General features: G+C 56.1%; 2 protein-coding genes across 5 annotated transcripts; one reads left to right on the top strand and one right to left on the bottom strand.

Moving 5' to 3' along the window:
- Window positions 1-167: 167 nt before the first annotated feature.
- RTN2 (reticulon 2) lies at window positions 168-12,693 on the bottom strand. 2 transcript variants are annotated; one of them, XM_087728321.1, is made up of 10 exons: window positions 12,583-12,693; window positions 10,591-10,635; window positions 9,860-10,339; window positions 8,312-8,521; window positions 4,379-4,586; window positions 2,839-2,977; window positions 2,508-2,577; window positions 2,368-2,414; window positions 1,597-1,655; window positions 168-906 (listed from the first exon to the last, which is right to left on the bottom strand). In XM_087728321.1, exons 1-10 carry the CDS (start codon window positions 12,611-12,613, stop codon window positions 864-866), a joined length of 1,332 nt encoding a protein of 443 aa, XP_087584447.1. In that variant the 5' UTR covers window positions 12,614-12,693; the 3' UTR covers window positions 168-863. The 2 variants fall into 2 exon arrangements, with proteins under 2 accessions (XP_087584447.1, XP_087584448.1); XM_087728322.1 differs by lacking the exons at window positions 8,312-8,521; window positions 9,860-10,339; window positions 10,591-10,635; window positions 12,583-12,693 and adding an exon at window positions 5,946-6,093.
- LOC106549173 (amino acid transporter heavy chain SLC3A2) lies at window positions 6,245-26,653 on the top strand. 3 transcript variants are annotated; one of them, XM_087728320.1, is made up of 10 exons: window positions 6,245-6,257; window positions 8,303-8,421; window positions 19,020-19,367; window positions 19,450-19,608; window positions 21,280-21,365; window positions 21,706-21,783; window positions 23,774-23,832; window positions 23,971-24,145; window positions 24,401-24,529; window positions 26,142-26,653. In XM_087728320.1, exons 3-10 carry the CDS (start codon window positions 19,046-19,048, stop codon window positions 26,490-26,492), a joined length of 1,359 nt encoding a protein of 452 aa, XP_087584446.1. In that variant the 5' UTR covers window positions 6,245-6,257; window positions 8,303-8,421; window positions 19,020-19,045; the 3' UTR covers window positions 26,493-26,653. The 3 variants fall into 3 exon arrangements, with proteins under 3 accessions (XP_087584446.1, XP_087584445.1, XP_087584444.1); XM_087728319.1 differs by lacking the exons at window positions 6,245-6,257; window positions 8,303-8,421 and adding an exon at window positions 14,220-14,577 and having other exon boundaries at window positions 23,971-24,529; XM_087728318.1 differs by lacking the exons at window positions 6,245-6,257; window positions 8,303-8,421 and adding an exon at window positions 16,714-16,860 and having other exon boundaries at window positions 23,971-24,529.
- Window positions 26,654-27,867: the final 1,214 nt, after the last annotated feature.

Consider the following 27,867-nt stretch of genomic DNA (forward strand, 5'->3'; position numbering starts at 1 on the left):
TGCGCTCGGAGACGGAGCCCCCGCAGCCCCCAAGCAGACTTTATGGCTTGCTGTGGAGGAGGAGCAGGAAAGAAGGGGATTTTGGCAGGGAGACGCATTCACACACCCACACAGTGCACCACAACCACCACCAGGGAAGACCCAGGAGACCAGGCGGTCATGCGTACCCCTTTTTTTTCTCACAACTGTTTTTATTAAAGTGTAAATATCCAGGCAACCCGCCAGCTGACCAGCCAAGCCACAGCCTGGCCCGTGACGAGAGGCAGGGGGTGACAGCTACAACATCCCACAGGAAGGGGGCAGAGGGGGCCCTGCCCAACCTCGAGCGGCTTCCCTTCCTCAAGAGGGAAGGATGCTCCAGGTTGGCCGGCCGCAACTCGGGACCCGGGACAAATACTACAGGCAGGAGAAAGAGGAGGAGGAGGAGGAAGTCGCCAGGACAGGGAGGGAGAAAGAAGCGTGGGATACTAGCCCCTTGGCTCCTGGTTGACAAATCCTTGGCTGTGGGCCTGGGGAGGGGGGGCTCCTCTCAGCCCACCTCCCCCACCCCCAGGAGGGAAAGAGGCAGCCCTTAGCAGCTTCCCGGAGCCTCTGCAACGGCAGGGCTGAGATGCAAAGGGATGATGGTCTCCCCCCATTCCCCTTGCAAGGGGTCCCCCAATTTCTTGGGGGGAGCTGAAGGAAAACCAGCAACTGCCCAGCCCCTCCAGGCCAAGGAGACTGGGAGAGGAAGGGTCACTATGCAACGGCTGGGGAGGAGGGAAGTGAGGGAGAAGAAGAAGAGGAGGAAGAAGAAGAAGCAGGGTGTGCGTTGTCGTCTGCATCTGTGTGTGTGCAGGGAAGAGAACCGCCAGCGAGGCCCCTCACTCCGCCTTCGCTTTTGCCGTCGGCAATTTGGACAGCATCCTGGGGAGAAAAAGAGAAAACTGAGCCAGCCAGAGGAGGAATCTGCTTTCCAAAGCTTTTTACCAAAGTTAACAGAGTTGGAAGGGACCTTGGAGGTCTTCTAGTCCAACCCCCTGCTCAAGCAGGAGGCCCCGTGCCTGCAGTGTCCAACTTTGGCAGCTTTAAGACTTGTGGACTTCAACTCCCAGAATCCCCCAGCCAGCATAGCTATGCCATTCCAGGCAAATGGCTGTCCAGTCCCTTCTTAAAAGCCTGTTAAAAGCCTTAAAACAGTGTTTCTCAACCTTGGTGACTTGAAGTCCACAGGACTTAAAGTCGCCAAGGTTGAGAAAGACTGCCTTAAAAGTTTCAGTTCAAACCTTAGGTTGAAGCACAGAGCACATTGAGCCCTTTGGGGTCCATTGACGCTATTTTTATAAGGTTTTCTTTTTAAATTACATTCCACTTTCTTTCTCGCAAGAAATAAGGCAGAAATAACTTATCTTTTGAGAAGTGTTTTGTGGGCTCACATATTGGATCCAAGAAAATTAAGAAAATTAAGCCCAGAGATGGGCAGCATATGCATGAAATAACAAAAATCGTATGGCACCAATATAGGAAGACCGGAGCTCAAAGAAGGCCTTCCAAAGGCTTAGTCTCCTCCTCCCACCCCCTGCCCCATTCTGTTCCGTGGGAATTTCTTGAACTTACTTTGCTCGGAGGTTACTCAACTGGTTCCTCACCAGCTCTACATACTGGTCGATCTGTGCCTGAATGGAGGGGGGGGAAGAGAAACAAGGATCAGCCCTTCTGAAAATAACAACACGGAACCGGTTGTTGCTCTGCTCCCTCCTTCTACTTCTGAAAATCTGCTACTCAGAGTCAGGCCACTGCAGCATCTTACCGTCACGTGATCAAAATTCGGACATTTAGCAACTGAACTCATATTTATGACCGTTGCAATACCCCTGGGTCATGTGATCCCACTTTTGCAACCTTCTGATGTGCAAAATTTATTTATTTATTTATTATTAAAATTTATATGCTGCCCAATCCCGAAGGACTCCGGGCGGCTTACAAAAGAAGAAAGAAAAAAAATAAGAAAAAGACAGTTTAAAAACACAAAACCACATGCATTCATTCTAAGCGGGGCTGGACCTCAACATGGACCTTAATGGGGAGACCAGAGTCACTTAACGACCATGTGATTCACTTAACAACTGTGGCAAGAAAAGTTGTAAAATGGGACAATGCTCACTTAACATAGCAACAGACATTTCCTGCTCACTTGTGGTTGTAACTCAAGGACTATCTACTCCACTTTCATATAGGGTTCTACTGCCGTGTTTTCTTCTGCGTATGGCCTATGGCTTAATCAACAATAACATACTTAGCCAGGCAAACATGGCAGCAGGAATGAATTCTGCTCCTTTTTTAATGCCAGTTGTGAGTTTCAGCAACTCTCTCCTCCCCAGAACTCACCTGATGCTGCCTGTAGAGCAGAGGGAAGGTAAATGCACTTATCACACCTGTGGAAGAAAAGGAGGGGGTGAGTCTCTCTTATATCTGCGGGACCCCGACTCCACCCTGAAAGGCTCCGTCCTCCCAGGTCCCCTCCTTACCCAGTATAAGCAACGTCAGGCCATTAAAAACGGCTCCCACGTAGGTGAGGACGTAGAACAAGAAAGCAAACTGAAAAAAATAAAATAAAAAGCAGGGTTGGCTGAGACCCCAGGAAGGAGAGAAAGGGGGTCCCATCCTGCCAGGGCTCTGGAAAGTGAGGGGCCCAACCTGTACCCACCCCCATCAGGAGGAAGCAGGCTGGGGCAAGAGAGAGATGCATGGCACATCCTTGCTGACTCCGGGCCTCCATGTCGCCTTCATCTCTGACTATTTATTGCATCTTTAAGATGTGTGGACTTCAACTTCCAGAATTCCCCCAGCCAGGCTCACCTTGAGGGACTCCACCATGTCGTCCACCAGGAAAAGGCGCTGCAGAGTCTTTGTGCCCCAGGTGACATGATGCACCACCCGTTCCGTCAGCCGTTCCAGCTGTTCTTTGGACAGCCCAAAGTCTGCATCCAGCTGGGCCCTGGCAGGCGGGCAGGAGGGGAAGGGAAGGCAGAGGAGAAGGAAGGAAGGAAGGAAGGAAGGAAGGAAGGAAGGAAGGGAAGGAAGGGAAGGAAGGAAGGAAGGAAGGAAGGAAGGAAGGAAGGAAAGGGAAGGGAAGGGAGGGAGGGAGGGAGGGAAGGAAGGAAGGAAGGAAAGAAGGAAGGGAAGGAAGGAAGGAAAGGAAGGAAGGAAGGAAGGAAAGGAAGGAAGGAAGGAAGGAAAGGAAGGAGGGAGGGAGGGAGGGAGGAAGGAAGGAAGGAAGGAAGGAAGGAAAGGAAAGGAAGGAAGGAAGGAAGGAAGGAAGGAAAGGGAAGGGAAGGGAGGGAGGGAGGGAGGGAAGGAAGGAAGGAAAGAAGGAAGGGAAGGAAGGAAGGAAGGAAAGGAAGGAAGGAAGGAAGGAAGGAAAGGAAGGAAGGAAGGAAGGAAAGGAAGGAGGGAGGGAGGGAGGGAGAGGAGAAGGAAGGAAGGAAGGAAGGAAGGAAGGAAGGGAAGGAAGGGAAGGAAGGAAGGAAGGAAGGAAGGAAGGAAGGAAGGAAGGAAGGGAAGGGAAGGGAGGGAGGGAGGGAGGGAAGGAAGGAAGGAAGGAAAGAAGGAAGGGAAGGAAGGAAGGAAGGAAAGGAAGGAAGGAAGGAAAGGAAGGAAGGAAGGAAGGAAAGGAAGGAGGGAGGGAGGGAGGGAGGGAGGGAGGAAGGAAGGAAGGAAGGAAGGAAAGGAAGGAAGGAAGGAAGGAAGGAAAGGGAGGGAGGGAGGGAGGGAGGAAGGAAGGAAAGAAGGAAGGAAGGAAGGAAGGAAGGAAGGAAAGGAAGGAAGGAAGGAAGGAAGGAAAGGAGGGAGGGAGGGAGGAAGGAAGGAAGGAAGGAAGGAAGGAAGGAAAGGAAGGAAGGAAGGAAGGAAAGGAAGGAGGGAGGGAGGGAGGGAGGGAGGGAGGGAGGGAGGGAGGAAGGAAGGAAGGAAGGAAGGAAGGAAGGAAGGAAGGAAGGAAGGAAGGAAGGAAGGAAGGAAGGAAGGAAGGAAGGAAGGAAGGAAGGAAGGAAGGAACACTCAGCCAAACCCATACCTGGCTGTCTTGCCTTCCCCTTCCAGACTGGGATCCCTGGCAGCCCCAGAGCCAGGGAGACCAGGCCGTCCCCCCCTTGGCTGGATCTTCTGGGGCTAACAACAGCAGCCCCCTTGGAGGGCAAGGCAAGGGGCCCACATTCATCCACTTCAAACTGGGGAGGGCCACCATCCCTGGTGTCGGGGGGGGCTGTCCTGCTCGTGCCCCTCCAGAGGGAACCCCAGAGGCCAGCCAAGCCACAAGAGCTGAGCATGGAGGCATCCCTCTGGCAGGCTCTTCCCCCACATCCCGCGAGCATCCAGGGCAGCCCAGCTGCGTACTCACTGGAAGGGGTGGTGCCCGTCTCCCCGGCGGACCAGCTGCAGCACCTTGCTGTACCCCCTGAGCGAGATGGTGATGCCGAGGGCGGCCAGGGAAAGGTAGGAGGCCACGCTGATGATGCTGAAGTGCATCAGGCAGAGCAGGGCCACCATCAGCGCCGTGAACGCCAAGGCGGATTTGCGGGTGTCCCGCCAGTACACCAAGTCGGCCACTGCAGGCAAAAGCAGAACAACAACGCCAGCGTTGGAAGGGGCCCTGGAGGTCTTCTAGTCCAGTGTTTCTCAACCTTGGTGACTTTACGTCCTGTGGACTTCAACTCCCAGAATCCCCCAGCCAGCATAGCTGGCTGGGGGATTCTGGGAGTTGAAGTCCACAGGACGTAAAGTCACCAAGGTTGAGAAACACTGTTCTAGTCCAACTCCCTGCTCAAGCAGAAGAACCGAGTCCAGCCTGGGAACTTTAAGACTTCAACTCCCAGAAGTTTGGTTTCAAAAGTTCAGTCTGGACCCCAAACTGTGTTTATCCTGGAAATGGGGTTTGGGGGCTGAATAAGAAGCCTATGAAGCTATGAAGGTTCCCCCCCCTTCCACCCATGTTAAGTAAAGTCTGCTCCACCTCAGACGGAGGGCAGAGGGGCCCTGATTAATAGGACTCAGCTGCTGCTTCTGGTTAGATTTCCTGCCCTTCAAACATTTGCTCACTTGTGGTCCGAAGCTTCCCCCCAACAGCTTAACCACCAGCCTGGTCTGCTTACCCGCTTCCCATTCCAGGAGGCCTGAGGGGGAAATCTCAACCCCCAGCAGCGTCTCCCCGACCCACATTGGCGCAGCTACCACGTCCCCCCACCAAGCTCTAAGCCCCTCTGCCATGTTCCTAAAAAGGAGATGCCAACCACCTCTCGCCCCACAGCCTCCTGCCATGTGTGGCTGCCCTGGGCAAGCACCCGGCGCGAGTTCCTTGCTGGGGCTTCCACACTGGACGCAACTACTTGCAGATGCAGCCCCCCCGGGGGGGGAGGGAGGGGGGGTGTTAAGTAGTGGAAGACGGGCTTTGGCTGGCATTTCCACTTTCTCTTCCCCAGAGAGAAGCCGCCGTCGTCGCTCCAAGGGATTTCCTGCTCTGCAAAGATGGCGCGAAGGGACCCCACCCATCGGGAGAGAGGAGGCGGGGAGGGCGAGACGCCCAGGGCCCTGGCAGCTGTTGCAGACTCTCCCCCTCCCCCTTAACTGACAGGCCCAGATGCAGCCCAGTCGCTTAAGGAATCCGAGGAGGCACGGGTGGTCCGGGGGGAGGGCTGGAGGGCTGAACAGGCCCAGTGTGGCAGTTTGGGGGCTCTGGGCATCTGCACCCTACAAGACGTATGTCCTGGCTCCCCAATTTACAGGATGCCCCTCTCACTCTTCTTCCCCCAAAGGCTGCCTCCCTTCAGACCGGATCCCCACTCAGTTAAAATCCCCCCCCTCCTCAAAAAACAAGCTCAACCAGGATCTTCCCCACATCCCGATTCCCCTGCCTGGCAAAGCTTGTAGGGCACAATCCTAACGAGGGCGGGGGGACACACACGACCCACCTGTGCTCGCCATGGCGATCCCCTTTTCTCACCGCTCCAGGCTCCTTGCCGCTCTGTGGGAACCTCCCCGGGCACCAGTTCTGGGCTGGAAGGGGGCACTGCTCAGGGGACGGGGCTGAGGAAGCGCAGGTGGGGGGGGGGAGGGTGCTATTTTTAGCTGACGAATCCCAGCAGCCTCTTCCCCTCCGGAGCCCCCGCCTGCCTCTCGCTTGGTCCTGCCTGGCGGAGTTAGCTTTGCAGCCTTAAAGGGAGGGGCTGGGGAGGCAGCGGCTGCGAAATGGGGGGCTGGATCCCCAGCAGAAAAGCAGAAAGGTGAGCAAGAAAGGCCGCTGGGGGGGTGGGGGGTGTTGAGGGGCCGAAAGTGACCGGTTCTGGCTGACCCTGCACGGTCAGAGCCAGTGAGGAGAGGAAGTGGAGCCTCCCTCTTTGAGCTACTTGTACTGGCCACTAACTCAGGGCCAGGCGTGCCATCAGCGTCCACCTTCCGGCTGGCAAGGCTGCCTCGGGGACTGTTTTCCAGAGCGGCTGTTTCTGTATGAACCGGGGTGGGTGAGCATGTCTTTCATTGTCTCCGGTGTTCTGAGTTCGGGTGCTGCTGTTAATCCATGAAGCACGGCCTTGAGGATTTGAAGCTTGGAAAGCCAAATGCCGCTCTCTTCCAGATGCTAATGTGGGGGGGTGTGTGTCTCTGTGGACTCACTATCTCAAGAGCGAGCCAGCAGGCCCCTTACCCTATTTGGGGGGCAGGGCCCTTCATTCCCACCCCTCCCTTTATTTGGGGAAAGGACGATGCTGATGGTGGGGCTGCACCCTTTAACTCCGGGGGTCTCCAAGCTTGGCAACTTTATCAGGTGTGGAGGGTAACTCGTATTCCGGCTGAGGAATTCTGGGAGTTGAAGTCCACTAAGCCAAGTTTGGAGACCCCGGAGTTAAATGAAAGAGGACTGCCCGCATGCCGCCTGTCGGTCGAGCCCGTGTAAGGCCACCTGTTCTCTGGCTGGGGAAATGTTAGTTCCTTTCATGTGTCTGAAACAAAGCCAATAGGAAACCTTGGACTACAACTACAATCATGCCCAGTGTGGCCCCTCTTGCAATTCAGAGCAGTAGCTAAGACCTTATTAAAACAGCAGCAATAAAGGGGTGGCTTTCTCAGAGAGGGTCCTTGTGTCGGGGGGGGGGGGGCTCTTTAGCCTGGGCCAGGCCCAGACGCCTTGAAGGAGAAGCCCCTTGTCCTTGCTCGGGGGGGGCAGGGCAGGGCGGTGGAAGGCTCCGGGGCTCCAATTCCACTTGATTCAGCAGCAAAGGGGCTATTTATACCCCTTGACTGGATGTGGCTGCAATCCCGATCGGGCTCCGTGCCAGGGGCCGTGAATAAGGACCTCTCCTGGGGGAAACAGCCCTACCAGGGCCAGCGAAGGCAGGAGGGCGGCCCAGGCCACCCCCACCCACCCCGGCCACGGCTTCAGGGGGATAGCTACGGCCAGCAGTCCTCACCAACAGGGAAGTACAGGCAGTCCTCGACTTATGACCACAATGGAGCCCAAAATCTCTGTTGCTAAGTTGTTTTGCCCCATTTTACAACTTTTTTTGCCAAGTTGTTAAGTGAATCACTGCAGTTGTTTGTAACACGGACGTTAAGTGAATCTGGCTTCCCCATTGACTTTGCCTGTCAGGAGATCACAAAAGGGGATCGCGTGACCCCGGGGATGCTGCGGCCGTCGCAAACCAGTTGCCGAGCACCTGAATCTTGATCACACGACCACAGGGACGTTGCAGTGGTCGCAAGTGAAAAAAATGCCCACTTTTTCCAGTGCCATTGTAAAGGTTGTAAGTCGAGGACTACCTGCAAATGGCAGACTTCTACATAGCTCTGCCTCTGGCCCCCATCCTTGGAGAAGGTGCCCCGGCTGGGCTCACCCACCCTGTGCAAAAGACCCCCGACTCAATCTCTGGCACCTCCAAGTGTTGGTGTGGGGGGAGCAGAAGAGTACAAGCCCTCTTCCTCAGTGTTGGGGGGGTGGGGGCTAGTCAAGGGAGCTGCCTTCCTCATCCTGGCCCTGCCAGAGCAGCTCGGACACTTCTCCCATCACCCGGGCATTGCAATCTGATATGCTTGCTGGGCAAGGGGCAGCTGGGCAGGCCTGGCCGCCTATTGGGGTGCTCCCTTTGCTCCTGCTGGTGCCAACGGGGCTCCTGAACCTCTGAATGAGCAGAGTGATGGGTATGCCACAAACATTTGGGTGGGGGGTGGAGCAGCACTGCAGGCCTCCCCTCGACGCCTTGTAACTACCATAGAGAGTCTTTTGGGGGCAACCTGCTAGCCTGGCAAATTCTAAATGCCTCTTTTCTCATGCCAGCTGGCTCACCTAGGATGTTCAGGAGGTTCTCGAACTGCTCCGGTTCAACGGGATGGGGTTCCTGGCCGGGCCCCTCTTCCTCTTCCTCAGGTGTGGTTGGTTGGCAGAACTCTGCTGAGGTCAGTGCTCGGTCTTGGGGGGTGTCAGCACCACGGGAGGGGCCTGCTTCGGAGTGGGAGACTAAGGCAGCAGGCAGAGAGAGGGTCTCCCTGGGGTCATCTGGAGCGGAGTTTAAAACCAGGGAAACACAAAGTCAGGGCCTTTTTCTGCTCTGGGCACCGAGATCTGCAATTGTGCCCAGTTCCCCATTTGCCCTTCCCAGTCCGGCTGCCTTTCCTGGTTCCCTCCCGGCTGCCACTTTGACCTCACTCTCAGGACAGCTGCTCTGAGCACCTAAAACACAACTTCGCAGGGAGCTGTTTATTTTTCAAACTAAGACATTCCTTAGCCTTTCTGTGGCTCACAGGTGAGGCTCCGCTGCTCTGGACTTCCAGCATCTGCAGTTTGAAAGTTGATCTCTCCCTTCACCCAGCCTACAGATGTGGATCGGCTCCCTAAAGCAGCCGGTGCCCCCATGGGCAGCATGCAAAGAGCAGTGGAGCCATCCGATGTGGCAGGTGGAGGGAACTCTGCCAGCCCTTCTCCTTAATTTCATGAGGACAAAGAGTGTGGCGGCCAGGGGGGGGGATTTTGTGGCTCTTACAGGGGGTCTCTTCACAGCAGAAAAGTCAAAAAGCACATTTTGCTTTCCATGTTGAAAAATAAACACAAACAGATGCTGAACAATTTTTGGCTGTTTTTCCCTTAATAAACAAAGCACCACAAATGACCAAATATTGCCGCCACGGATGGACATGACTCTGAATCCCTCATCCTATTTTGACTGGAGAAATCCCACCCTTGAGGAAACCCCTCCCCCCTTGGGCAAACTGGAAGATGCCAGCCCCACTTTCTGTAGCTCAGCGTTGAATTGGGGGGGGGGGGTCCTTGGTGCTCTCTGAGCTTGGTGGTTTTCTTGCAGACGTTTCATGACCCAACTAGGGATTCTCTTCACTTGCTAGAGGGGCAACCCCTCCTCCCTTCTAGCATTGATGAAGTTACCTAGTTGGGTCATGAAACGTCTGCAAGAAAACCATCGTTTAGAGCAGTGTTTTTCAACCTTGGCAACTTGAAGATGTCTGGACTTCAACTCCCAGAATTCCCCAGCCAGCGAATGCTGGCTGGGGAATTCTGGGAGTTGAAGTCCAGACATCTTCAAGTTGCCAAGGTTGAAAAACACTGGTTTAGAGAGCACCAAGGACCCCCCAGACCTCCTCCTCTTCCATTCCACAAACCCCCACTTCCTTCTAGCGCTGATGTTGTTACTTAGTTGGGTCCTGAAACGCCTGTCGGGAGACGACAACGCTCAGAAAGCACCAAAGACCCACAATTCAGCCCTGAGCTACAAGCCTTCTCTTCTTCTGCCCTCCAAACACGGCCCTCTTCCTGCCAAACCCGGGATGGCTGGCGAGGGCAGAATTCAGCCTCCGCTGCCCTTCAGAGGCACCCCTTCCCTACCTGTTCCTGAGCAATCCGTGCTGCTATCGCCTTCCGTCTCCACCGCTGGCCATGGGGGCGTGGGACACGGAGATGCCTGCTCCTCCCCTTCGGCTGCATCCAGGTCGCTGCCGCAGCCCACCCGGGAAGCCCAGTCCAATGGGAAGTCATCCAGTCCTCGGCCACTGCCCGAGAGGAGGGCTCCCTCTGCCTCCGGAGACGGGCAGAGGCTGGGAATGTTCTCCAAACTGTCCCCCAGGGTGGGCACAAAAGTTTCACAAGTCTCCGTGCGGGGCAGCGGAGGCCTCGTCCGGCGGGTCTGGGAGTCACGTCTGCCCCGGTGCTCCGCTGCGCCGGGGCTGCTGCTGGAGGCAATGGTGATGTAGGAAAAAGTCAGCTCCCGGGGAGTCCCCCATTCCACAGAGCCCTCCTCCTCTTCCTCCTCCTCCGAAAACTCCCGCGCTGTCTGCAGTTCAGGGAAGTCAGACTCCTCGTTGGCTCCTGCAGGAGGAAAAGGACCCCTTTGGCATCCGGGAGTCACCTGGGAAGATGGCCTTTCCCTGGATCAGAGGGAGCAGGCATGCTGGGCCTGCACCTCCGGCCCCAGGCCCCAGAGCAGCCCTCGCAGCTGGCCCTTCTGGACCTGTGACCTGGCGCCACCTGCTCCTCACACAGGGTGACCTGGCTGCAAATGCCAGGACCAGATTTGGGCAGCCCCAGGCGGGTTCTTCACACCCACTTTGCACACTCACCATCTGTAGAATCAGGTGTGGTAGAAGCAGTCGAAGGAGACTCTTCTGCAGGGAAGGGAGAGAAGAAAGAGAGACGTTTCTGGACATGCAGCCACGTATTTATTTATTTTGCATCCCGCCTTCATTATTCTTTATGAGCACGGCGGCAAACATATCTAATGCTCCTTCCTCCTCCTGCTTTTCCCACAACAACAGCAACCACAACAGCTCTAGGAGGTGAGTTGGGCTGAGAGTGTCTGGGCCCAAGGTCCCCCAGATGTTTCCATGCCTTAAGCGGGACTAGAACTCCCAACCTTCTAGCTTGCGGCCTTCCCTCAGTAGGCCAAACTGGGTCTTCTGCCAGATCAGGGCACCCAGCCCGCCTCGGCCTTCTGAGAGACCGGAGAAGCAGGAGGGCCGTCACTGCAATTCCGAAACACCCACAGATCGCCTGGGCGATACAGAAAACAGGGTTGTTAAGTCTTGCAAATACCGTTTCGCAATTCAGTGCTTGATTGCTGCATGCCAGTATTGGTCAGTTGTATCTCCTGCATGTGCTAGCACACCACAACGACAACAACACTCCATGCATCACCAACAGCTACACCCTGGATCAGTGTTTCTCAACCTTGTCAACTTGAAGATGTCTGGACTTCAACTCCCAGAATTCCCCAGCCAGCATTCGCTGGCTGGGGAATTCTGGGAGTTGAAGTCCAGACATCTTCAAGTTGACAAGGTTGAGAAACACTGCCCTGGATGGCCAGACGCCCCCACCTCCCCCTTGTTCCTTCTGCTTCCCTCAATGCTGGCAGAAGGAATGTCAGGGAATGGCCGGCCAACCATCAAATGCTTGGAAGCTGGCAGAGTCAAAGGTCGGGGAGGGGAGGGGAGAACAGGTTTATCCCGCTCTCGCCAGGAGTCCTTTTGAAAGCGGGATTCTCTCTGAGATCCAATCTTCCAAAGGGTCTGGGATGAACCCCACATTTCAACCTTCACTGGGTTACCTGTCCCACCTGGGGCCCAACACCATCAGGTTTGAGCGTTGCAGTGCAACGTTTCTGGGAGGCAACCTGCAGATTGGGCCGGCTGCTGGTGTTTGTGGGGGGTCTCCTGCTCCACACTGGTTTTGTGCCTGGTGAAAAGGGCTGTCAGTCTGGCCTCAGGGGTCCACATGGGTCTCTCTTCAAGGGGGGCTCAAGTACATCAATGGCTCAAAAGGAGAGGAGCAACCTTTCCAGGGGCTCCAAGGGCCCCACACGGCCCACAGGGCAGAATGCCAGGCAGAAGAGATCCAAAGGTGGCGGTGGGGCAGGGGGATCCATACCACAATAGCCTCCCACAAAGCAGGCAACGTCATCCCGAGTGCAAGTCCACTGCAGCCTTCCTAAAGGTTTGCACCTCCACCATACCATCTTCCCTGGCAGAAACCTCCCTCTGGTGCCAGCCTTCCTGCCACCCCTTGGCCCTGCTGCTCATCCAGCCTTCAGGCCAGCCACTCAAAGGGCCGGGACACGTGGGGGAGCCCAGGGATGCTCCCTTCCCCATTAGGCCTCTCGGAAAACAGGAGCCGGGCTCTGCCTCCCCCCACAAAGGGGCCCCTTAAGCAACAACACCCCCCCTCCCGCGCACAGATTGCAGCCTGCCCAGAACTCCGCAGCGCTCCAGCCGCCTCGCTCTGCAGGCCGGGCGGAAAACAGGCGCCGGTCCCCACCCAGAGCCTGGCAGATGCTCCTGACGGCATCCCAGCATCCACAGCCCACTGGAGGGGATGGAGGGGCTGCAGGGCGATGCACGGGGACCCCCGGGTTGCAAAGGGAAGAGCGGGCCCAGCGCGGCCGCCCCGGAAGCCCCCGGCTGCTCGGCCCGAGGGCGAAGGGTCGCAGGGCGGGGGGCGCTCGGCGGGGCCTACCCGGGGGGCTCGGGTTTTGTCCAACCGGAGGGGGGCGCTTCCGCGATGGGCGGCGGGGAGAGGGGACCCAGCCCTTTGCCCCCGCTCGGCCCGACGACACCTACTGCAGTGGGCGAATCCCAGGACCTGCCCCATCGCCCCGGCAGCCGGCCTCCCCGAGGTCCATGCGGATCGCCGCGGCGGTGAGCTCCGACCGCGCCGCCGCCCCCCGCCGCCGCCCCGCGCTCATCTCCCCGGCAGCCCCATCCCGCCCGGGGCGCCAGCGGGACGGTCCCCGCGTGCCAGGCGGCGAGGGTCCCGCGAGGCCGGCCGCACGGAGGGCGATGCGGCGGCGGCGGCGGCGGGGACAAAGGAGAAGCGGCGCGGCGGGGATGCGGACGAGGCTGCGGGGATGGAGCGCGGAGGCGGCGCGGGGGAGCGCCTGAGTTGCCGCGAGCCGCCGGTGCCGCGAAGGGTCGGCGCGCCTCGGAACCGCCGGGCAGCACCTCGGACGGGTCTCGCCTCCGCCTCCCTCCCTCCCTCCTCCCCCCTCCCTCCCCGGGAAGAGGAACGCCCCGCCCCGCCCGCCCGGAGAGGCACCTGCCACTCAACGCGCGGCCCGCCCCCTTCGCTGCGTCTCCCGCGCGCGCGCCCGCGCCTCCCCTGCCCGCCCCCCCCCCGCCCTGCCTCCGCGGGCTCTTCGCAGCCAACGACGGGCGGCCCGGGGGCGCCTCCCTCCTCTGCACCTGCTCGGGGCGGTCGCAGCCGGAGTCGCCCTGTCCGGCCATCCTTGGTCGCCCGGGGCTCCCCTGCGCTCTCCACGGGCTCCTAGGATTGCGCGCAGACGGCACTGCCCGCCGAGTGGGCGCCCGAGAGCCGAGAGTGCGGGGGAGGGGGCGCTCGCAGCTGCCACCTTGCCTTTGCCGACCGCCAGAGAGAGAAAAGCGGGGCAGGACCTGGGGGCGCTCCTGTCTTTTTCCGCCGTACGGGAGCGCTCGGGGACGGGCAGCAGAGGGCGGAATGCGGGGCGGCGCGCGTGGAAGCTCGGCCTGTGTCTGAATCGCTCAGTTTCCCTGGGCGACATCGGGCGAGAAAGTCCATCCCGGGAGGCGCAGTTGGCCGGAAAAGAGTGCGGGACGCCGAAGGCCTTGTGCCCACCGCTGGACCCCCAGGATTCAGCGCAGCGGGCCCAAGGGGAGGCTGGGTTGGTTGGGGAGCAGGAATGGGGCTCCCTCTCCCTGCTGCCTCCAGAGAAATGCCCCAAATTCAGGACTAGCAGCCAGAGAGGGCTTTGCCGCTGGCCAGACCAAGGGTTTTAAAGGGGGGGGGGTTCCCGAGGACCCTCCAAAGGACAGAAACTTCTGGGCACAAGTTTAACAGGAGCCCATTCAGACAACGTGGGCTAAGCTGTCCCGACCTGCTATTTAACTAGCTGGGCCTCTGTCTGGGCCACAGCAACTCGCAGAGGGCTTTGTGTGTGTGTGTGTCCGTCTGACTAAACCCTTGTGGAATGTCTGCGGCTGGTTTTGCCTAAAAGTGGGGGGAAACCCCTGCACACCATGTTTGTTTATCCAGTGTGAGTTGTGTTGTCTGCCCCTCATCTGCCCTGTTCGCGGGAAGGGGGAAGCCATGATGTCACTTTTGCGGAGTCATCCCGGATTACCTCCTGCAACTTCCTTCTGTTTGATTTTGGTTTAGTATTTGTATAATTTCAGGGCCCAGAAACAGCTGCCCCATCCCTGCATTGATTTAGTGGTAGGAAAAAATCTGAATAGGATGAAGTTTAACTAACCAAAAAAAGAAGGCGAAAGAAGAAAGTTTTTTAAAAGCTGGTATCTCTTACTTAAACCATCATTGCCGCCTTCATCCAATCATGATTTATTTCTTACCCCGAGAGAAACTGAAGGAAACGCCTTCAAGCTCCAAGAGTAAATAAAAAGGCCTCAGCAGATCCAGAATGAGCAACCTCTGGAGGACCCAAGGCGTGCATTACTTCTTCGCATAAACTGCAAAGTGCAGCTTCCACAAATGAGGCTTGGGAGGCTTGGAAGAGGGAGGTCCCTGCTCAGAGGGAGGAACTCAGCTGTGGAACATGTGACCCAGAAACAACAGGGCAACAGGTCAGGAAGGACGCAAAGAGTTGACTTCACTGCCAGGAAGGGTCAAAGGCTGAATCGCAGCAGATTGAAGGACGAGGGCTGAACTGCTGCCATGAAGGCAAAGGTGTTTGGATGGGAGGGATTGGAAAGCGCAAAAATTAGGCTGTTGGTTTGAGCTCCAAGCTTGGCAATTTGGTTGCAAACGTTTTGTCACCATCCAAGGAGACCTTGTCGGTGTGCTTTGAAGTGTGCTTGTCTGTCTGTCTGAATTGTGCTCCTCTGTCTGTCAACAGACAAGCACAATTCAAAATGCACTGACAATATCTCCTCGGATGGTGACAAAATGTTTGCAACCAAATTGCCAAGCTCGGAGCTACTGATAGTCAAACACATTTCAACCACGCAAAAATGGCTCTGGGCACGAACTACATACAGGGAGTCCTCTACTTACAGCCATTCGTTTCACGACCAAAGCTACAGTGGCTGTGAAAAAAGGCAACTCACATTTAAGACCATTGTGGTGTCCCCCATGGTCACGTGATCAGATGTTGGGCACTCGACAACCAGCAAGTATATATGACGGCTGCAGGGCCCCAAAGTCACATGGTTCCCATTTGCAACTTTCTCAGCTGCTGACAAGCAAAGATACTGGGCAAAACAGATTCACTTAATTATATCTAAGGGGCTGCCAGAAACGGGAGGGGGGTTCAGCTTATTGTACAAAGCACTTGAAGGCAAGACAAGAAACAATGGACTAATTAACCAGACAATTAACAGCTTCCCTCTAGAAATTGGGGGTGCTTCATTACTGGAGGCTTTCAAGAAGAGTCTGGACAGCTACCTGTCTGAAATGGCCTTGGGTCTCCTGCTTGATCGGGGAGTTGGACTAGAATTTGAATTGAATTGAATTTATGGCATTTATATGCCGCCCTTTTCCCCAAAGGACTCAGGGCGGCTCACAATCCAAGTCAGGGAAGGGGATACAGATAAGGGATAAAAAAGACGAACAAAACAATACACAATTTAAAAGCACACAACAGCCATATCATTCGAGGAGGGGGGCAACAGCTCTTTAGCCCCAGGCCTGTCGGGACAGCCAGGTTTTAAGGGCTTTGCGGAAGGCCTGGAGGGTGGTGAGGGTTCGAATCTCCATGGGGAGTTCATTCCAAAGGGTCGGAGCAGCCACAGAGAAGGCTCTCCTCCGGGTAGTTGCCAGTCAGCATTGGCCGGCAGATGGGATTCGGAGGAGGCCTAATCTGTGCGATCTAATCGGTCTATTGGAGAAGACTGCCAAGGCCCTTTCCAACTCTGTTATCCTGTTATTAAGTGAACTGATTCACTTAACAACCATAGGATAAAAGGCCATATAATGTTCCCACCCGCCTGGCCTTTGGCCACAGTCTAGACCTGACTGTCACTTGGTTTGGGCCCCAATAGGGTTATCACACTGGAGAATAGATCTGGAAGGGACCGTGGAGGTCTTCTAGTCCATCCCCCCACCCAAACAGGAGACCCTGTGCCATTGCAGACAAACGGCTGTCCAGTCTCTCCTTGAAAACCTCCAGTGATGGAGCACCCACAGCCTCTGAAGGGAAGCTGCCCCACTGATTGATGGTCCTCACTGTCCGGCCGTTTCCCCTTCGTTGTAAATTGGTTCTCCCCTTGATGAGCTTCCTTCTGTCACACCTTCAGGTGCTTTGGAGGATAGGTTGACCAAGAGAAGATCCCCCCCCTCCCCTGCACATCCTGTCCTCTTTAATTAGAATTCTATTGTTATGGTTAATATTTCCCATGGTTTTACTCTCTTGAACGTTGCAAGGCACCCAGACGTGGCTGTGGGGAGGTGGGAGGGCCAGACAGGTGAAATAAGGAACTGGGTGCATCTTGCTTAACAGCTGCCTCTCTTGGTCCCAATTACAGTCGTAAGCCAAGGACTGCCTGCAGTCTGCCTGTTTTCAGGGGCCTCCGATAGCCTGGGGGGGGGGGGCTGGCTGGTTTCCCTCTGCCCTTGGGGGTCTTGCTCCAGAGAGCGGAAGGCCAGGAAGTGGACAGAAGCGGCTGCTGGATCAGAGGCTTCTTCGCTCTCCAAATATTGTCCTAGGGCTGCTAATGTCTCCTCAAGGCCTGGCCATCCCCCCCCACCCCCCGCCCCCAATGCAAGAGGTTTTGGTGGGAAGAGGCTTCAGCTGCACCTTCCTATCAGGCTGGGTGGGGGGAGGCTCCAGAAACAGCCCCTACCCTGCAGCCCCTCTTCCCGCCCTCTTCAGACCGTTGCAGGTGGAGGAGATCCAGGCGGAAAGCGAGGTAAGGAAGGGCTGCAAGGGGGGGGGGGAAACTGTGCAATTTGGGCAGAAATCCTGGCCGTTTTCTTTTGCATTATTTCTACCAGGGGGAGGGGGAGGGGGAGGGAAAGAGCTTGGGAACGTTTCAGTGGCCACTCCTGGCCTGGCCCCGTTCTCAGAATCGATGCGTCTGTTGTGACAGGCATTGCTTGTTGTGGCACAACCGTTCTTCCCTGGAAAGGAGATAATCCCCTTTTCCGGTGCTCAAAACTTTATCCAAGTGACTTTTGCCATTCTCCTGATGTATGAGCTGCTTCGAGGGGGCCCTGGGGTTCATTTGAATATTCTAGAACTAATTAACAGAATAACAGAGTTGGAAGGGACCTTAGAGGTCCTCTAGTCCAACCCCCTGTTCAAGCAAGAGACTTTGTAACATTGCAGACAAATGGCTGTCCAGTCTCTCCTTAAAAACTTCCAGAGTTTGGAGCACCCACAAGTTCTGACTGATTCTTCTCTCCGCCTGGACGTTCCTCCTGGTTCGCTCCTTCCCCAGTTTCCACCCGTTGCTTCTTGTCCTGCCTTCAGATGCTCCAGGAAATAGATGTACCCCTTTTCTTTGTGGCAGCCCCCCAAATACCAGAAGGCTGCACCCCTGCTCCTCTAAATCACCCCTTTGTATGGGAAACAGCTTCTCAGTGGTTGATTTCAGCAACAAGCGACTAGTCCACAAGTGTTTTCCCCATTGGCCCACAGACTGGCCGAGGATTTCCTTGCTCGAAAGAGGGAGAAGACCACGGAGTGGGTAAAGGCCCCTCGCCCAACAAGGAGGGGGCAGGAAGCATTTTACAGTCGGTGCCTTCTCTGGTTCGGCAGCTGGAGAAGAAAGGTGGAAGTTTTATTTTCTTCTAAAAAGTGTGTCCTAATATTACAAGCCTCATTTATACGTGGCTGTATACATCAAGTGGCTGTGACTGCTGGGGTCTGCATTTCCTTTGAGGATGGGGAGCCGAGCAGAGAGCGGGGCCCTGGCTGGCCACAGAAGGGGGCCCCCCTGCAGCCTTTGCAAGCGGCCCTTTGCCCGCTCTCGGTCTCAGAAGGCTGGTCAGACTCGCACACAAACAAGTCCGCGCCAGAATGTGGGGCTTCCCGCAGCGATGAACTCTGAACCCTCCTTATCTCCAAGCCGCCACTCTTGCGCAAGGTTGTCCCGCTCTCCTGCTGCCTTCAGAAATACCTGAGCAATGTGTCACTTTCCTGCAGTCTTTTGACCTGGCAGCTGAAGGAGTGGGGGGTGGTCTCCCCAAAACAGTTGATGATGGTGTGGAGGGGCTGACTCCCTGCTTGCACCACCAGGCAGCACATGGGCATTGCTGCTGGCTGCCAGTGTGTCGAGAGCCAGCCTGGGGAAGCCCACTCTGTCTCTGAAAGCCCCTCCCCACACAGACGGCAGTGAACCAAAATAGCTAATTCAATTCTGGGTCGTGTGAACGGAGGCACAGAATCAAAACCGTGGGATGTATCAGTGCCTGTAAAGGCTTAGTAAAGGCTCCCACACCTGGAATCCTGGCACCCAGTCACCACATTTCAAAAAAGATGTTTGGAAAAAGTGCAGCTATTATGATTAAAGGCCTGGAGGCAAAAAAAAACAAAAAACGAAGAACAGTTGCAGGATTTGGGTTTGGCCACTCTAGAGCAGTGGTTCCCAAACTTGGCAACTTTAAGACTTGTGGACTTCAACTCCCAGAATTCTCCAGCCAGCTCTGCTGGCTGGAGAATTCTGGGAGTTGAAGTCCACAAGTCTTAAAGTTGCCAAGTTTGGGAGCTGGCTGGAGAATCCTGGGAGTTGAAGTCCACAAGTCTTAAAGTTGCCAAGTTTGGGAGCTGGCTGGAGAATTCTGGGAGTTGAAGTCCACAAGTCTTAAAGTTGCCAAGTTTGGGAACCACTGCTCTAGAGAAAAGGAGGACCAGGGGGTGACATGATAGCAGGGCTCCGGTGTTTGAGGGCTGCCAGAAAGAGGACGGGCTCCACCTCTTCTCCAAGGCCCCAGAAGGCAGGACAAGAAGCAGCGGATGGAAACTAAACAAGGAAAAAAGAAACTGGGAAACGGAGAGAGAGAGGACAATTAACCGGTGCCTGGTTTGTCTTTGCTGCTTCTTCCTTCTCTCTCCCACCCTCAACAGCTTCGTGACCCAAGGAGTGAGGAAGGATGGGCAAACTGGGAGACGGCGCCACCCGCGTGCACAGTGAGCACCTGCCCTTGCTGGCCAAAGCGGCCCCCAGCGCCACCTACCTGAGCCAGCAGGAAGTGGCCGAGCAAGGCAGCGCTGCCCCCTGGCCCGGACTCCGCAGAGCCCTGATCAGCCTGCTGGGCGGCCTCTTCGCCTGCATGCTTCTTCTGGCCGTGGCCCTGCTCCTCTCCCTGCCCCGGCCTCACCCACCCCTGGGCTGGTGGCAAAAGGCTGCCTTCTACCACCTGCCCCCGTCCTCCTTCCTGGACTCGGATGGCGATGGGTGGGGGGACCTGGCAGGTAAGGACAGGAAGAGGTGAGTGCTGGGCAAATGGGTCCCGGGCCGTTGGTTCCCCCTCAATGCCCGCTTCCCTCCATGCAGGCGTCGGGCAGCAGCTGGACCAGCTGGCAGCCCTGCCCATCCAGGCCTTGGTGTTGGGCCCTATCCTTGAAGGCGGAGGGGCCAACCTGACCCAGATCGTCCCTGCTCGTGGATCGCTGGCACAGCTGCAAGCTCTGCTGACTGACGGGCACAAGAGAGGTACTGGACAGAACTGCCCGGTGGGGCCGGACCCCCCCCCTGTGCCCCTTTGCTCCCAGTCTCCCCCCATCCAAGGGGCTTTGAGGGGCCGGTCAATTGCTGTGGTGGGCCCGGTGCCCTGAAAGTGGGGCCAGGCTGCTCAATAGCCAGAAGGGGTCTGTGATGACCCTTGCGTGGTGTCTAGCCTGGGCAGCTCGAGTGGTTAAAAAATGGACAGTCCCAGAGAAGCAGCATCTTTGGACAAATCAGGCCCATGCCAGACACCTGATAATATCTGGGGGGTGAAGAACCCACCGGGAGTTTCTCTCCTCTAGATATTCCCACAGCCAAAGTCCATTGAACTGATGCTGCCTGGGGGATTCTGGGAGTTGAAGTCCACAATAAGTCATCCAGGTTGTAGCAAGCTGACTCAGGAGTTGCTCTGCTTCCCCAAAGGGTTGACAAGGTTCCTCAGAGAAACCCCCCATTTCCCCAGCAGTGACAAGAAAAGGTCCTTTCCACTCTCCTTATTATCCTTCTTATCCCTTGAGGTAGACTGCCTCTGAGCTTGGAGGCTCCATTCAGTTGTCTTCTATATCCATGGATTTCCATTTATATGGCTACCCAACTCAACATGCTGACTTTGGGCAGCGAACAGAGGTTAAAGACCGAGGTTAGAGCCGAGGTGGCGCAGTGGTTAAATGCAGCACTGCAGGCTACTTCAGCTGACTGCAGTTCTGCAGTTCGGCTGTTCAAATCTCACTGGCTCAGGGTTGACTCAGCCTTCCATCCTTCCAAGGTGGGTGAAATGAGGACCCAGACTGTGGGGGGCGATATGCTGACTCTGTAAACTGCTTAGAGAGGGCTGAAAGCCCTATGAAGCGGCATATAAGTCTAACTGCTATTTCTATTGCTATTAAAAACAAAAGAAGAATGGCACTCCAGGTTTTGGCTAAAAAGCTGTGAATAAACCTATCCTTTACTTCGCCCAAAAATAGGTGATACAACTATTAACAGAATTGGAAGGGACCTTGGAGGTCTTCTAGTCCAACCCCCTGCTCAGGCAGGAGACCCTCTACCATGTTTTTTATGTTTATGTTTATGTTTATTTCATTTGTATGCCGCCCTTTTCCCCCGAGGGGGACTCAGAGTGGCTCACAACTCAAAACAAGGGAAGGGGGGATACAAACAACCATCCCAGACAAAGGGTCGTCCAATCTGTTCTTAAAGCCTCCAGTGATGGACACCCACAACCTCTGGAAGGAAGCCGCTCCACTGGCGAATATTTCTCACTGTCAGGAATTTTGTCTTTCATTCCACGTTGCTTCTCTCCTTGATTAGTTTCCATCCGTTGCTTTTTGTCCCAACTTCTGGTGCTTTGGAGGAGAGCTTGACTGCCTCTTCTTTGGGGCAGCCCCTCAAATATTGGATGATTCTATCATCTCCCCAGTCTTTCTTTTCACTGCGCTGGCCGTACCCAGCCCCTGCAACCGTTCTTCATGCGTCTCAGCTCCCAGTCCCCTCATCGTCTTTGCTGCAACCTAGGATGGCATTCCCTCTTTTGGCTGCTGCCACACACTGCTGGCTCAAATTAGCACCCCTTGGAGCAGCGATGGCCTCCGAAAATTAACCTTGGGTCAATGGTCTGTTTGTTTCTTTGCCACCTGTATTTCTCCCTTCCTGACCTCCCAGGGATCCGAATTCTGCTCGAACTTCCGCCTTGGGGAGAACAGGGTGACGCATCCGCTGAGAGCAATCAGACAGTGCAGCTCCTCAAGGTATCACCAGCATTTACAGCCTGTGATTCGGAACGCTCCCCCCCAGGTTCAGAGGTGGGCCAGGGGTTGCGGGGGGGGGGGACTTGGAGGGGTGCAGTGGCACCTTCCATTCTCCCTGCCAGGTAATCTTGGAATCAGACTGACGGGCAGGACACCCTGACTGCGGAGGGGCAAATCCATCACACTGTTTGCCTCAGTTCTGCATTTTCCCAGCCTTCAAGTCGTTCCATTCTCTGCAGAGGAACACAACTCCTGCCCAGAAGTCAGTGCTGCTGTATTCGGCGGCTCCCAGGCTGGGCTTCTGCCTCCATTCCCTTCTTTTTTCGGCTGTCTCCTGCAGGAGGCCCTACAGTTTTGGCAGTCCGAAGGCGTGCACGGTTTTTTGGTGGCCAAAGACCCTTCCTGGTGCCTCCTCACGGTCAGTTTCACTACTGGAAATCAACCGGTTATTTACAATAATGGGGATGGAACAGCACCCTGTGATCACCCTAAATCACGCTGCAGCTTCCTTTGCTTGGCATAACATCCTCTAGGAAGTGGCTTGTAACCCCTGATTTAAGGTTAATGTGATGCCAACCTGCTGTGGCTTATTCAATGCAGGCCGAACAAAAACAGGTGTAGCACGGTGTATAAACTTAACTTGCTGTATATATGTATTTGTATTGTATATGTATGTGTTTGTCTGTATTTATATCGCATATGTATGTGTTTGCTGCCATGCCTAATCTTTCCTGGAATACAGAGGTCATCTACGCGGCAATCCAATTTCTGCACCCCACAGGCACAATGGCTTCGTTTCGATGCCTCCTTTTCTCTCTCTGCCGCATTTGGGCGCTTCTGAGCACGCTTTCATAGTACATAACATCTTGTGGGATCCAAGAGGCATCAACTGGCTTGTTTTTATGCTACTCCCGAATGTTTTTTCCTTTCTTCCTGTAGTTTTATCAGTGAAGGGGAAAAAACATGGAATTAGAGTTTAGAGTTTTAGAGTTTTATTTAGAGTTTTATTTCATTTGTATGCCGCCCTTTTCCCTGAAGGGACTCAGGGCGGCTCACAACTCAAACAAGGGAAGGGGGATACAGACAGTTGACAACAACACAAGAACAATATATAATTTAAAACTCACAACAGTCATACCATTCGAGACAGGGGCAACGGCTCTTTAGCCCCAGGCCTGTCGGAACAGCCAGGTTTTAAGGGCTTTGCGGAAGGCCTGGAGGGTGGTGAGGGTGCGAATCTCCACGGGGAGCTCGTTCCAGAGGGTCGGAGCAGCCACAGAGAAGGCTCTCCTCCGGGTAGTCGCCAGTCGACACTGGCCAGCGGATGGAATTCGGAGGAGGCCTGCTCTGTGCGATCTAATCGGTCTGGTGGAGGTAATTGGCTGCACGGGTGTCTCTCGGGAATTCCTGGCTGGAAATATTCCTTCTTGCAGTTTTGCAGCAAACAAAACATAAAGTTTTCTTTTTCAAAGTGTTTACATTTCATTTTATTGCTGAAAAGATTGTGGGGGGAAAAAGCTGCTTCCAGGCAGGCAGTGTGTGGGGTGAGGACCTCACGCCTCTTGCTAAATTTCTGTGCTGCAGGGAGATTGCATTGCCCACACTGCATGTATGGACAGACAGACAGACACGCACACAAAGACACCCCTTTGGATCTGGCCCCTTTGATGTGGGGCTAGGGAGAGCAGGGAGACAAACCTTCCCCAGAAAACTCTTATTGAATTAATGCAAGCCCGAATTCTCCCAGCCTTCCTTACACGCTTCTATCCCGACCTGTAAGGGAAACAGGGCTTCGGTTTGGTCTCGGTCAAAACCATGGATCCGAAAGGCTGAAGAAGACGTACTGCCAAAATGGCAGCCTGGAAGCTTTCCTTGTTTTTTTTTTAATTACTGTGCTGTATCATTAAAGGACTCTGCAGCCCTTTCATGTCAGCAGTTTTTTTACAAGAATATTTTAATACTTAGCTGAGAACGCACTTTAAGCAGAAGGATGTATCATTGTTTAATGGAGTTATAAAATGCGAATTGCTGCATATGTTAAGGGTGGAAACGGGGGCCAGTTTGCTGTCTAGCATTTTGCTGCTGCGAATAAAATCTGGAGGACTCGAACTGTGGGCCTTCAAACCGAAGCCCTGCTGATACGCAGGAGGCCTGTTGGGAGGGGGGGGAGCCGGAGTCCCCCAGCCCGGGAGTCCTTAGATCAGTGTTTCTCAACCTTGGCGACTTTAAATCCTGTAGACTTCAACTCCCAGAATTCCCCAGCCAGCTATGCTGGCTGGGGGATTCTGGGAGTTGAAGTCTACAGGATTTAAAGTCGCCAAGGTTGAGAAACACTGCCTTAGATATTCTACCTTAAGCAGCCGGGGGGAGATTCGGGAACGATGGATGTTTGTGAATTGTGCTTGCAGGTATTGAAGGCCTGGGGCGCCCTGGATGACCGGAGGCAGAACGATCCACGGGACGAACGGTCAGCTGGGGGCATTTCCACTATTTTGCAGTTCCCCCTTCATTGCAGCAGGGCGGGCACCCCTAGTGGCGGCACTGGGGAGTGCAGGCGTGGGGGTGCCAAGACAGATCGGAGATTCTGCTTCCCCCCCCCTTGCAGGGCCCTCATCGTGTGGGACCGGAGCGAGACCTGCGGAGCCTCTCAGGGGATGCCCAGCAGGGTCATCCTCACCTGCCACCTGCCAGGAACCCAGAGAAATCTCTCTGCTCAGGCGCTGCTGCAGCTGGCACAGGGGTCCCTGCAGCCCGCTGGCACGCCGTGGCCCAGCTGGGCAGTAAGGAAGGGGTTTTTGGGGCACACCTTGAGCTTCTGGCTGGTTCTATCCCCAAGCACACCAGAACACTGGGAGCCGAAGCTGCTTCTAGGACCATGGGTGGAATCCAGTTTTTGTCACCCATGTGGTGCCCTGACCAGCAAGAGCTTGAGACTGGCATGGGCAGCTGGGAAAGAGGGGAGGTGGGCAAAGGGCATCAGGCAGCTGGTGGATCAGAGGAGGGGGACCCAAAGGTCCTTTTGTGCTTTCTTCCAGGTGCCCAGGGAATCCTCGCCCATTGGTGGCTGGGGGGAAATCCTCGGGGTGCTGCTCTTCACCCTCCCAGGTGTGCCACTGGTGCAAGGGGGGCCGAGGTCACCGCTTCCGCTGGAGTTCGAGCTGATGGTGAGAAACCCCCCCCCCCCCAAGGCCTGGCCCACCTTCAGCCTTTGCAAATCTGCCAAATAAGAATCTCTCCTTAGTGGGGGGAGGGGGAGGTCGGCCTTTACCCCTCCAAAAAGAGAGTTGGAAGTCTTCTAGTCCAGGGGTCTCCAATTCTGGCCACTTTGCTCTTCTGGTTTCACCTTAGTCCAACTTCCTAAAAAGCCCCAGAGTCACTGGGTAAAATCTTCCATCATGGTCCATTATCTTGAATTCGGAGCAGCTTCAGCAGTTAAAAGTAGACCAAACCCCACTTAGCAATAGCAGTTAGACTTATATACCGCTTCATAGGGCTTTCAGCCCTCTCTAAGCGGTTTACAGAGTCAGCATTTTGCCCCCAACAACAATCCGGGTCCTCATTTCACCCACCTCGGAAGGATGGAAGGCTGAGTCGACCCTGAGCCGGTGAGATTAGAACCGCTGAACTGCAGATAACAGTCAGCTGAAGTGGCCTGCAGTACTGCACCTTAACCACTGCGCCACCTCGGCTCTTCACACGAGATGAAAACTCACCTGTCCTTCACTCATGCGGTTTGCATGAATCCAGCCAAGTTTTAAACCCGAGTTCAGCGAATTGTATGTGGGATATCTTTTTCTTGAAAGTCATTATATGACTGAACTCAGCTTCAGGAGAACTTGCCACTTTATTACCGGTTTTAAAAGTTTCTTTTTAACGTGAATTATTTTACGTCAGGAATATTTTTCTAATTGGCTCAGAGTTTTGATTAACCAGAGTGGAATTCAAAGTGTCACAGGTGGCCATGCAGTGGGCACCGAAGCCTCCCACACTGGTACGGTAGATGAGGCGGGCCAGGAGAACATTTTGCATCACCGGGCGTCTGATGTCCCCCGATCACCCCACGGCAATTGCACGCGGGGAAGCCCACGGGCACGGATCCAGGTTCCAGAGGGCAGAGATCAGCCGTTCAGGCTGGGGGCCAAGGACAGGCCTACTCGGTGGCACCCCGGAGGAAGAATGGGGCTTTATTCCCATCAAAGGGCACATGGCTCGCGGGCGTTGGGGACGTTCCCAGTGCAAATGGCGTCAACCATTTCTAGGGGGGGGGGAACCTCGGCTGGGGAGCCGCCTGCTGCGTCCTTCAGTGCCAAGTGAGAGCTGAGTTTTGCGTGGTGTGAAGGGGCCACCCAGCCGCCCTGCGCATAGCAGGCGCACGTAGACAAACCGTAGATACCGCTTCAGAGTGCTTTCAGCAGGGGCTCCCAACCTCTGGGCCACAGACCAGGACCCCTCCATGGCCTGTTGGTAACCATGCTGTGCAAGCAAAGCTTTAGTTGGCATGCGGGGGATCTAGATGGCCTGTGAAATCCCCTCCCCGGTGGTGTCTTCCGCAAATCCGGTCCGTGGTGCCACAGTGATTGGGGGACGCTGCTTTCCAGCCTTCTCTAAGCGGTCAGCATATTTTCCCCAACAATCGGGCTCATTTGACCGACTGATCAGGATCGAACTCCTGGCTACGGGCAGAGTTAACCTGCAATATTGCATGCAAAGCACAGTGTTGCCAGAAGAGCCATCTCAGCTGCTGTGGTCTCTCCCCTCCCCTCTTCCTCCTAACAGGAAGGAAAGCGCAGCAGACCCCCGCTGGCAGCCCTCTACCAGTCCCTCCTGGAACTGCACGCAAAGTCCTTCTCCTTACAGGACACCAACTTCAGCCCTCTGCCCCTCCCCAGCCACGCCGAGGACCTCGTGGCTTTCCTCCGGCCAGGCGCCTGCTCCAGCCTCCTGGTCATCCTCAACCTGGGGCTGCAGCCCACCCAGCTCAGCCTGAAGGAGCTCAGCTTCTCCGGGCAGGCCAAGGTGGTGCTCAACACCCACGCCGAGCCCCAGAAAGAAGCCAGTGTGGAGATGGTGAGGCTGGAGCCCCAGCAGGCCCTCCTGCTCCAGGTGCCCCGAGGATACCAGCCGTGACGGGCAGCCACGGAATTCAGCCAACCGGCAGCCCAAGGATGAGAAAGGAGCCAAACATGGAGGCCTCTGGTGGGGTTTGGGTCGATGCGCGTGATGCTCCTGCCTGAATTACCTGGCTGCTGTAATTGCCTTCTGCAAATCAGTAAAGTTGCTTGACCTCATTGGTTTTGAGGCTCTTTTCGTTCCAATGCAACAATGTGTGTTCTGGACCCACAAATGTGTTGCAGTTGGATGTTCTGTGAGTGCGTGGGAATCCACGGTGCAGGAGGACCTGGGGGTCTGGGCTGGGACAAAAAGGCCACCGAGCGCTCACTGCTCCGAGATGCCCACACCTTGGGCAGGCCTGGCTTCCCTCCCACAATCCAAACAGAGGAGAGGAGGAGATGGGTGCCAGCCCTGGCCTTGGGCACAACTGCCTTCCCCTGCATGGGGCTGCTGGCCTCTTGGGCCCCTGGAAGTAGCTGAGGAGGCCAGGAGAAAAGGGCCTCTGAGCTACAGATGAAAATCATTCAGCCCCCCCTCCCCCTCATTTAAGGGGGCTCCTCCTGCCCCCCCCCCCAAGTGGGCTGCCCTTGCACAGGAGAAAACCTGAGTGGAGAGAGCAGGGCAGGGTTAGGGCAACTGCTGGGATGCCACCCCTTGGTGGGGGGGACCAGCTGCAGAGCCAGCAGAAGCAGGGGGGGGATGGGAAGGTGAGGGCCACCTGCTCCCCCCCAGGACCAAGCAGCTGTTGTCTGACCAACCCCCAAAGCTGTGGGGGGGGGTCTCCAAGAGGGCTCCGGCAGCTGGCCCTCTCTTCCAAACCCCCTTCAGGCTACGGAGTTCCTCCTTCATCCCGCTCAGCTCCACCGGGAAGGCCGGCAGGAGGGCGAAAGTCGCGGCGCAGTTTCGGGCGGGGAGGCCAGGCTGCCTTTGCTCTCGGCCGCGACGGCTCCAGCCGCGCCTGCCCCCAAGAAGCGCCAGCCTGCCCGGGGGTTCGGGGACCCCAAGGAGCTGGGCCTGCCTCGCAAGGGCGCTTGGCGGATTAGGAGGCGGCTGTGCGCGAAGGCGCGGCCCGGAGGCGCGACTCGTAGCCGGCGCCCGCCTGTCGCCCCACCGGGGAGACCCCTCTCCCCCCGCAGCGGCCCTCGCGGTGCCCCTTTAAGTGCGCAGGCCTCGCCCCCTTTAAGAGGCGCCGCAGCGGAGCCTGCTGGAAAGCGGCGGGCTGGCAGGCGAGCGCGGGCAGGCGGGGGGCAGCGCACGGGCACCGCCGCCGGATCAAAGCGGGCAGAGGCCGAGCGGGCGCGCGCCTGCCTGCCTGCCTGCCGTCCCCGCCCGGCCTGGCTGTGCGCGGCGCGGGATCGGGGCCATGAGCCCCCGGGGGCGCCGGGCCCGG

This window comes from Thamnophis sirtalis, unplaced genomic scaffold, assembly GCF_051295495.1.
Source record: "Thamnophis sirtalis isolate CommonGarterSnake01/CBP01778 unplaced genomic scaffold, rThaSir2_p1.2 scaffold_13, whole genome shotgun sequence".
Taxonomy (NCBI): Eukaryota; Metazoa; Chordata; class Lepidosauria; order Squamata; family Natricidae; genus Thamnophis; species Thamnophis sirtalis.

Excerpts from the sequence above, each read along its gene's own strand:
- RTN2 (XM_087728321.1), bottom strand. The coding sequence starts at position 12,613 with ATGGGGCAGGTCCTGGGATTCGCCCACTGCA. Across the intron at positions 10,636-12,582 it reads CCTGGGATTCGCCCACTGCA|AAGAGTCTCCTTCGACTGCT; the intron begins GTAGGTGTCGTC and ends CCTTCCCTGCAG. Across the intron at positions 8,522-9,859 it reads CACGGATTGCTCAGGAACAG|ATGACCCCAGGGAGACCCTC; the intron begins GTAGGGAAGGGG and ends ACTCCGCTCCAG.
- LOC106549173 (XM_087728319.1), top strand. The coding sequence starts at position 19,046 with ATGGGCAAACTGGGAGACGGCGCCACCCGCGTGCACAGTGAGCACCTG. Across the intron at positions 19,609-21,279 it reads GACTGACGGGCACAAGAGAG|GGATCCGAATTCTGCTCGAA; the intron begins GTACTGGACAGA and ends CTGACCTCCCAG. Across the intron at positions 24,530-26,141 it reads CGCTGGAGTTCGAGCTGATG|GAAGGAAAGCGCAGCAGACC; the intron begins GTGAGAAACCCC and ends TCCTCCTAACAG.